General features: G+C 38.8%; 1 protein-coding gene across 1 annotated transcript; it reads right to left on the reverse strand.

The window, feature by feature from the left end:
- Positions 1 to 409: 409 nt before the first annotated feature.
- On the reverse strand, positions 410 to 2,149 carry hoxd4a (homeobox D4a). The gene is made up of 2 exons (XM_077537404.1): positions 1,136 to 2,149; positions 410 to 891 (listed from the first exon to the last, which is right to left on the reverse strand). The coding sequence occupies exons 1-2, from the start codon at positions 1,545 to 1,547 to the stop codon at positions 593 to 595; spliced, it is 711 nt and encodes a 236-aa protein (XP_077393530.1). The 5' UTR covers positions 1,548 to 2,149; the 3' UTR covers positions 410 to 592.
- Positions 2,150 to 9,535: the final 7,386 nt, after the last annotated feature.

The following is a 9,535-nucleotide window of genomic DNA, read 5'->3' on the forward strand; positions in this document are numbered from 1 at the left end:
AAATAAAATTCAACATTATCCTAAATATCCGCAATATTTCAAACCAACTCGATGCCATGCATGATTTTTTTTTTTTTTAAGAAATTCGCATGGCAGAGAGCAAAAAAAAAATATTCAAATGGCTATTCAATATAAGGAATGTTTGGGAGGAAGTTGAAAAATGCTTTTATAGTACAAAATAAGTTAAAAACAAACAAGCAACGAAGAAGAGCGAAATGTATAAAATGAGAATTGTTGATTTCCTTCAAGTAAATTGTGCGGTTTTTTTTTGAATGTTTGTAATTTGAACGAATGGTCTTATGTGCTAAATAAAGCTCCATAAGACTGAATCCACGAGAGACGACATCTTAAATCCAGAGGCCTCCCCCACACCACCCACCCAAAAATAAAAAATAAACATTTGCTTGGATTTGTGGCGCCTCTTAGCAGGAAGTGTGTCGAACCTCTCTGGTAGGTTAAAACACTGATTGATTGATTTTTTTGAACGTCTCAAGCTCAGGTCAACACTGATTTTGTTTTGTTTTTTTGTCGTTAAATAAAAAAAGTGGAAAAATTTTGGATTTCAGTCCATGCAAAGTGAATTTGTTGTCGTTTATAAGGACGTGATGTCCGCGTGGTTGTCCTTGTGGAGGCTTTGCAGGTGGCCGGGGGTCGGCACCGACCTGCCTTTGGTGTTGGGCAGTTTGTGGTCCTTCTTCCACTTCATCCGGCGGTTCTGGAACCAAATTTTAATCTGCCTCTCGGACAGACAAAGCGTGTGCGCGATCTCGATCCGGCGCCTTCTGGTCAGGTAGCGGTTAAAGTGGAACTCCTTCTCCAGCTCCAGAACTTGCTGGCGCGTGTAAGCCGTCCTCGAGCGTTTGGGCTCGGAACCGGTGTAATCCGGATTCACTGCAAGGAATTTAAAAGGATTATTTAGGGGATGTGAAAAGTGGGGTCTTATTTTTTGGTTGTTTTGTTTTTACGCACAAAGAAACGCACTTTTAGGTTCTCCTGTTTCGCGGCCTGCATGCGCCCCCCCCGCCCACCCCCACCCCAGCTATCAAATTTACGACTCGTGTAATTGGCAAGGCCTTTCAAACGCTCCCATAAACATCACACCCCGCATGATTCCCGAAGTGGAAGTGGAGCTCACCCGTGGTGACGTGCACTTTCTTCATCCAGGGGTAAACGACCGCCGGCTGCTTCGATTGGACCCCGTTCGGACTCTTGGCGTTCTGTTGTCCACACGTCCTGGCTCCGGCCACGCGCACCGACTCGCCCGCTTCCGTTTGAGCTCCGTACGGGCTCGGCTGGCGGCTTCTGTCTTGGACGTGACCCCGCGGCGACTGCAGCGGGGACTCCTGCACTGCAGCGTCGCAGCCGAACGCTTGCTCGGTGTAGTTCGCGCGTGGGTAGATGGCCGGATGCTGAAAGTCAGCGTCCTGCGAGGGGTTGAAGTAGTCCGAACCCTGCTCAGGTATGTAGTTATTCTGCGAATATTCCTCGCAGGGAGGAAATTTAGGATCCACATACTTGGAGTTGACCATATACGAACTCATGGCCATTAATTTGTGAAGGTAGAAAATACTAATTTTTCTCCAGTTGTCTTTTTTTTTCCTCCCTCCATAAAGCCCTCCTACTTTTGGTGTCAACTGAATAAAGTTAGCGGACCATGTGACTGCGCGGGCCAATGGAGGTGACGCAGCTGCTCGCACGGGTAAACATACAACTAAAGAGCAATTTCATCCTCTCCAAATATGCCCCTAATTAGACTCCTGCAGGAAAAATAAACCTTCAAACATCTGCTTGCGTGCACGTCTGGAAAACACAAGTCCACCCAGGAGAACAAAACCACTTTATAGCTCGAAAAAGGGAAGAAAAAAAAGTAGTAGGCCGAAGCTCTTGTGGTGTTGAAAAGCGACAAAGAAGAAGCCCCCCGAGTGAGGACAATTGATGGCGACTGTCTTTGTCAAGGAGGGGGGTCATCCAAAAGTTATACCAATCTCATCCCTTCATCTCGCAAACAATTGGCAGCCTCTGGGAATCATTCATTAAACAAGAGGGGGGGCGTGACCTGCACTGTCAAAAAAACAACAACAACAAGTTGTGTAATTTGGCCTAAAGTGAAGTTGGGGAGAACTTGTAAATGTCATTTATTGACATTTATGGGAGAAATGCTGAGTTGTTTTGACTTTTTTTTTTTTTTAAATGGGGATTCAAATAAGAGACATCTGCAAAGTCATTTTTGTGAAATGCGAATCAACTGTCACAAAAGCAAAAGTTTAATCACTTAACTTCAAACTTGAGCAAAGTTGAGAGTTCATGCAGCAAACACTAATCCATTAATATAATCCGAAGTAGATGAGGCTATAAGGCATCAACGAGGAAGTCAATACATCGAAGTCTTTTCATCGACCATATACTCCCCTAGAATCGAATCTGTGACTGTGCTTGCATCACACAAATTCGGTTCTACAGGGTATATATAGACGACGGCAGGCCTTCCTCAGATCAGCAAAAGGAACAAAATCAAAAGTTGAGCGTGCAAGCGATAAGTCGCAAATTTCTTCATTTAGACCCCCCCGCCCCCTTCACCCCCAAAAGACTTCCTTCCCGTGTGTTTGTGTGTTTTCCTGCAATTTCCGCCATTTTGCCTGTTGATAATGACCCAGTTTCTGCCTTCTTCTTGACATTCCTCTCAATTAGGACTGTCAAACTTAAAAAAATAAAATAAAATAAAAAAGCTTGCTCTGTTCTATATTTTCTAAAACTATAGTTAACTGCATAGCCATTTTGTATTAATATTGCAACAGTTTGCTCACTTTTTCCAAAGTTCCTTCGTTTTATAAATAAAGTTGAGTTGAGTTGAGTTTTTTTACTTCATGCAGAAATCTTCCATTTGGTGGATAAAGTAAATCTGTAATGCAAAAATCAGTAAACTTCAAAGTTAGCATTAGAATTAATTTTCCTGAGCTAATTTAAGTTACATTTTATGTTTTACATGTATACAGAAATCTTCCACATGATGCCTGAAATCCTTCAGTCTTATTTAAATTTTTTAACAATAATAATAATAATAATAATAATAATAAAATAATAACTCTACATTTTCTGAAGCAACTATTAACTAATGGTTCTATATATTCATCAAAATATTTTATCAAAGGAAATATATACCACAATTATCTTGGAACTAGAAAAGAGCCCTGCGGAACACCACTGTTGATATGCAGAACCGCTACAGCGCTTGTATTTCCCAGCTAAATTCCCTATATATAACCTTTAGCTTATTTCCACAGCCCAGAGTTATACCCCCACCTCCAAAAAATATATTTTTCAGGCCCTTTGACAGCTCAAAGGGTGCACAAGTTGACCAATTCTCTTTTTAGCCATTAACTATAATCTCAGTGGCAGCTACTAACACAGCTCTGCAGCCAAGCTTTCACTCTTACTGATGAATTATCGTGCATATCAAGCAGCCTTCATCGTTTTTTTTTTTTATTTTCTTGTCATGTTGCTCAAAAATATCAGTTTGAAGTGAGCGTGTAAGAGAATTAGATTGCAAGTTGTGACTTTAATTTAAAGGGGGGGGGGGGGTAAACACAAGCAGATGTTCTCATTTATCAACAAAAATATAGACTGTCCTCCCCTGTATATAGGACATGTTAACAAAATAATATTGCTGTTCCAAAAAAAGAAAAATGACAAATTGAAACGAGTTGACATTTTATAATGGGCATTTTAAACTTCAAATGCAAAATCTGTTGCAAATTCGTTAAAGTAATAAAGAATTGGAAGATGCAACATTGCACACGTGTTTCCGTGAGACAGGCTGACCTGTCTTTCACCTTGCCCGGGCCAGCCAGCACTTGAGACGGGTCAAAGCCGACATGCGGCACAAAAGAATCATACAGTCAGCGTTTTTCAAACAAACGCTTGCAGAGAAAGTGTCTTGGCCTGTTCGCACTCAAGCAGGGATTTCTGCATTGGAAGCCAGAATTATGATGCCACATTAACACGTTTTAACTAAAGTCAAGGCAGTGTAGTGTTTCAGTTGTTCGATGTCATTTCCGCCAGTTATTTTGGTCGAACTGATGCTACTGAAAAAGGCCCTGAGCTTTGGGCCACATGTGACAAATATTTTTTAATTTATTTATTTGTATGTTATAATTGATTATTCTCGTTAGAAAACAGATCATCCATGCAGCAAATGACTCAAGATAAGCCGATAAGCAACTGGAATGCAACTTCATCGTGAATAGACGCTTCAGTATTTTTAAAGCCACACGTTGAATTTAAATCACGTTTGAAACACAGCATAAGAAATATATGTCACGTGTTCTCGCGAGCCCCCACTAACCCCCCCACCCACCCCCCACTCCAGCCGCCTCCATTTTCCACGCAGGAAACAGCGTGCGTGACATCATACGCCCATGCAGCAAATGATAAAACGCCATCTTACCGCACGCGTTCGCACCGGTACCACCGGCGGCGTTTTTATCCAGCTTCGTGGCCGACGCGGAGCATGCACCACGCGGCTGGCCGAGAGCGCTCCTCTCCGGCCCCATCTGGAGCCGCTCGCCGATACACAATGCGAATTATATTTTGTCTTGTCAAGCCACGGGCCATAAAGCAAACTTTAATGGCGTCACGTGTTTCCTCGCAGCCACTCACCAGAGCGCGCGGGCCCATAAATAACCCGCCAAAGTTGCACTTCCTCAGCAATGGCTGCAGAGCATGTGAGGAAGGAAGACGGAAGGAAGGAAGGTCACAGTTGTCATGACACCACATGTGAACACGCGTGCACATTGAAGCACCCTACGAGTAGTAGGATAACTATCCATTAAAGTTATTTTTAAAATTAAAAAAAGTATTATTGCTCAATTTATTATTATTATTATTATATTATTGTTATTATTATTATTATTATTATTATTATTATTATTATCCGTAATATCAGGATTCAAATATGCATCATGGAAGGGCCCTTTCATTATACTATTAAAAATAGCAATATTTTAATTTATTTTATTTTTATACTATTTTGTAATTAAATTATTGCATTTTATTTTTTATTTATTTTTTTAATTAATGGCTATTCTATTTTCAATGTATTTTTTAGATGCTACTATATTATTATTATTATTAATAATAATAATAATAATAAAAATAATAATAATAATAATAATATTATCATGTTTGTTTTTATTAGTAATGATGATGAGTGGTAATAGGATATAGAGAAATTGACATTTCTTTACGCAAAGCTAAATATAGTGCTAATGTCTTCTTCTTCTTATTATTATTATTATTATTATTATTATTATTATTCATCCATCCATCCATCCATTGTCTTAACCGCTTGCTCCTCGGGGGAGGGAGAGGGGTTGCTGGAGCCTATCCCAGCGGGGTACACCCTGAACTGTTTACCAGCCAATCACATATTATTATTATTATATATGTATATGTGTATATATATATATATATATATATATATATATATATATATATATATATATATATATATATATTATTATTATTTTTTAATTTATGATTATTATTATTACTCCTGCTTTAGTAGTAATAATTGGAGCAGCTGCCAGTGTAGCAATTATCAATTTTATTATTAGTAGTCGTTGAGGTAATAGTATTTGTAGTACCACTGGAGTGGCAGTACTTGTAGTAGGAAGGAAATTATTATTACTCATATTATTATTATTATTAGTAGTAGTAGTAGTAGTAGTAGTAGTAGTAGTAGTAGAAGCAGCGATTATTCGATATTGTCAATATTAGTAGTATTCAAGTATAGTAGTCGTAATAATAGTACTGTATTGTAGTAGCTGTACTATAGTAATGGGAGGGAGAATCGTAGTTGAAGTAGTAGCAGTGTAGCAGCCTACTAGTAGGAGGGGTAATAGTAGTAGCAGCAGTACTAGTAGTCGGAAGCGTGATAGTAATATTTGTAGTTGCCATACTAGTAGTATAGGATAGGATAATAATAGTTGGCCTAGTAGCAGTAGTAGGAGAGGTCATGACAGTATTAGTCGTAGAAGCAGTGCTAGTATAGTTGATTAGTAGTAGTAGTAGTAGTAGTCCAAATATACTTCACACTCCAGTAATTATCTTGTTTCAATATAATCATAAATGTATTTAGTTTGAAATTCGGGCCTGTTTAATTGAACACATGCATGGCAACAAGTAGAAACATGTTCATTATACCCCCTGCCATCTAGTGGAAGAACATTTAACTGTTCTGAGGGTCATTATACATCGCTGGCATAGATTGATGATTGATTTTTTTTTTTTTATTTTTTTTTTTTGTCACGCTACAATCATTTTCAATTAAGTGAAAATGTATCAGCACACCTGACCCGATGGTCTCTCGCACAGTGGTTGGAAATCACTGACTTAAATTATGTGAGTGCCGTCTCAAAACAGTGACGTAATTCCACCACGCAGCCAATCCTCACTGTGAGGAAGGTCATGATGATGATGATGATGATGATGATATCAGGCGCTGTTGTGTGTATTCTGCTCCTCACTTAACATAAATATCATCTGTCCACAATATGATTGATGAAATAAATGTCAAACTATGAAGCAGTTTTACAGCTGAATTCATGCATGCAAACGTCAATAACAGGCCCCAAACTGGCAAGAAAAAAAATAGTCATGTGACAGTGCTTCCCAGCCAATCAGAGCTCAGCTCCATTGGCAACCAGAGGCTGACTGTTGGACAACACCGCCTCCTGCTGGACGCTGGTGTATTGCACCCCCTTTTTCACCTCTCCCTCCCAACATCCAAAAAATGTTTGCCCACCGTCGTGACGCGAGAAGCATATTAAAGCAGGCACCTGTTCGAAATTTACATTCACATGGATTTAATTTCGTTAATTTTTTACAATCTATGTTTCTTTGCCTCTGTTTTGGTTGCTGACTCGAGTCGTGTATTTATTGCAGTGCATGACGGAAATGAAGCCTTTGCAGGCCTTTGTGGGCAAAATGTGTGGAATTGAACATTAAGCTAAATGCGTGGGGTAGATAACATTAAAAAATGACATAATACACTGTAAATATTGTGTGATAGGCAAACTAAATCCAAATGTCAAAATTTTGTATCAGCAAATTGCAATCCGTAAGGCTGTTTGAAAGTTCTTTTTATAGCATATGATCTGAATGAAATAGCAATAAGAATCCCTAAGCAAAATGCTTATTGTTGTTGTGACTGCATGCGTGGCTCTTCAGGCTACTCTGCTGCTGTGCTGTGCTGTGCTGTGCACGCAGCCTCCATTTTGCCGCATTGCAGTCAGGCTGTAAATACTTTCGCAGCTGCCTGTCAGGCCACACTGAAATACTGTCTTTGTTCACTCGGCCCCATCTCCAGCAGCTGAAAAGCAGCGAGGAAAACGTCCACAAGAAAAGAATTGCATTACGAAGCTATTTTGGGTTTTATTTTTGATGTTAATCGGACAGAATTGGCAATTGTTTTCAAATGTGGTCAGTTTTGTCACGTTTTTACACTCTACTCACGACTAAAACAATTTCACAACATTTCGAATCACTTACATTCTGAAATAAACCTCTCAGACAGAAGCAATCGATTGCGAAACGCATGCAATCAAACGCTCTTTTTTTTTCTTCCTTTAACAAAAATAAAATAACCGTTTTCTCATGCATTATACACCAAAAAAATGAATCATTATTAGCTCATCTGATAGTTCATCCAAACGAACTGCTCTGCTTGGCACGACTACATGCAACAGGAAGCTGTCAGATTTCCCATTCAGACAGACACACGTACACGCAAAAAACTTACAAATGGATGTCGGATAATCCATGTTCAGTCGTCCACGTCGTCTCTTTGCCGTTGGACACTGCATGGTGCCAAGTTGACGTGGATGAAGCGAGCAGACTACTGGCAATTTTGACAGAAAGCAACCACCGATATCGTTTTGGAGAGCAAATAGACGCAGAATGAGGTGATGGAGGGAGGAGGGGGTGATGAAGGGTTGGTGGTGGTGGTGGGGGGGGGTTCGGCCTGCCTGCCTGCATGGGAAATGAGCAAGAGAGCCATGAAGACGTTTGCTGCCTCTCACACATGACCAGTGGCATCCAATGACAGGCCATAGAAGCTCGTAAAGGCGTCGAGTGCCAAGTTGTAAATTGTCCTCTCACAAAAAAAGGAATTTGCACTGCAGTAACTCTTCCTATTTTTTGGCGCATAAAGGCGAGGGGCCCCGGCAAGTTCCTTTTTTTTTTTGCCTTCGGCTAGCTGCGAAAACTACAAAATGCTACGACGAAGCACGAAAAATGATTTGAAGGCGTGTAAACAAACAAGAATTGCTTAAAGAGACATAATAGCCTTGGTCCATCCTAAACGTTTTACATGTCCATTAGTCCAGTCTAAATGTACATATATATATATATATATATATATATATATATATTAATTTTGTATCTCCTATTTTATGAATGATGTTAGAGATTGCCCACCAATACAAAAGATCTCCATTTATTTTCTTCCCCTCAGACTTTTGCTTTTTAACAGAGTATAATCCCAAACAGATTATACATATGTATATATATATATATATATATATATATATATATATATATATATATATATATATATATTTAAACGTGTCTATAGGTTGCGCATTATTATTCTTGACGACTGTCTGTAGCTGCTCTTTTTATTCGCACTGCGGGTCTGTTTTGTGTGTCTGTTTTTCATTTATCTATTCATTTATTTATTTATTTATTTATTTATTTTTATTTTGCCCTTTCAAACTGGAACCAAAACGATAACTGGTTATAGACGCCGATGAGAATGATTTAAAACAGAAAATTGGCCGACGGTAACCCATTAACATGAGGTACTGTCACAGTATTTATTTATTTATTTATTTATGTATTTATTTAGTTATTTATTTATTTGCCATCCAGGTATAATCCGCAAATGTTCAATCGAGGCCACTGGTCTCTTGTTCATTTTATTTTGTTTTGTTTTTGTTTTAAATATAACTCGGTATGCTTCAGGCTAACTTCCGGGTGTGTGTCTGTGTGTGTGTGTGTGTGTGTTGTGTGGTAAAAATAATCCATGCTGGTGGTGAGATGATGGACTAGAAGATTATTTACAAGCACAATGAGGACGTGGGTTGCCGAGTTGCACTTAATTTATAGTCTCACTTAGTTATCTTTTCACCACCGTGTTATTCGATTTTTTTTCTCTCTCTCTCTTTCGCTCTTTTTTTCCAACACATTTGCTCAGCTTATAACCCACTCCTTAAAATGTGTTAAATAAATTAACAGTAGGAATAGTACATTACATGGCTATATAGCCTATCGATTAATCATTTTTACTCATTTTAATTGCAGTATTTAATATATTCGTCTTCAGTATTAGAATGATTTAGGCAGAAATCAAAATAGTTCGACGGTTTTGCAGTGAAGGGGCCTGCATTTACCATCTTTATTCGTAATATTATATTTCAAAGAAAGAATATATCCTTTTTTTTTAAGTCTGCTGTACTTTTATTGTGCTATTTGAATT

Source organism: Festucalex cinctus, chromosome 11 (genome assembly GCF_051991245.1).
Source record: "Festucalex cinctus isolate MCC-2025b chromosome 11, RoL_Fcin_1.0, whole genome shotgun sequence".
Taxonomy (NCBI): domain Eukaryota; kingdom Metazoa; phylum Chordata; class Actinopteri; order Syngnathiformes; family Syngnathidae; genus Festucalex; species Festucalex cinctus.

What these genes read in the sequence shown, in the direction of transcription:
- hoxd4a (XM_077537404.1), bottom strand. Translation starts at nt 1,547, where the DNA reads ATGGCCATGAGTTCGTATATGGTCAACTCCAAGTATGTGGATCCTAAA. An exon ending in GAAAGTGCACGTCACCACGG is followed by an intron (nt 892 to 1,135) that starts GTGAGCTCCACT and finishes AATTCCTTGCAG; the next exon opens with TGAATCCGGATTACACCGGT.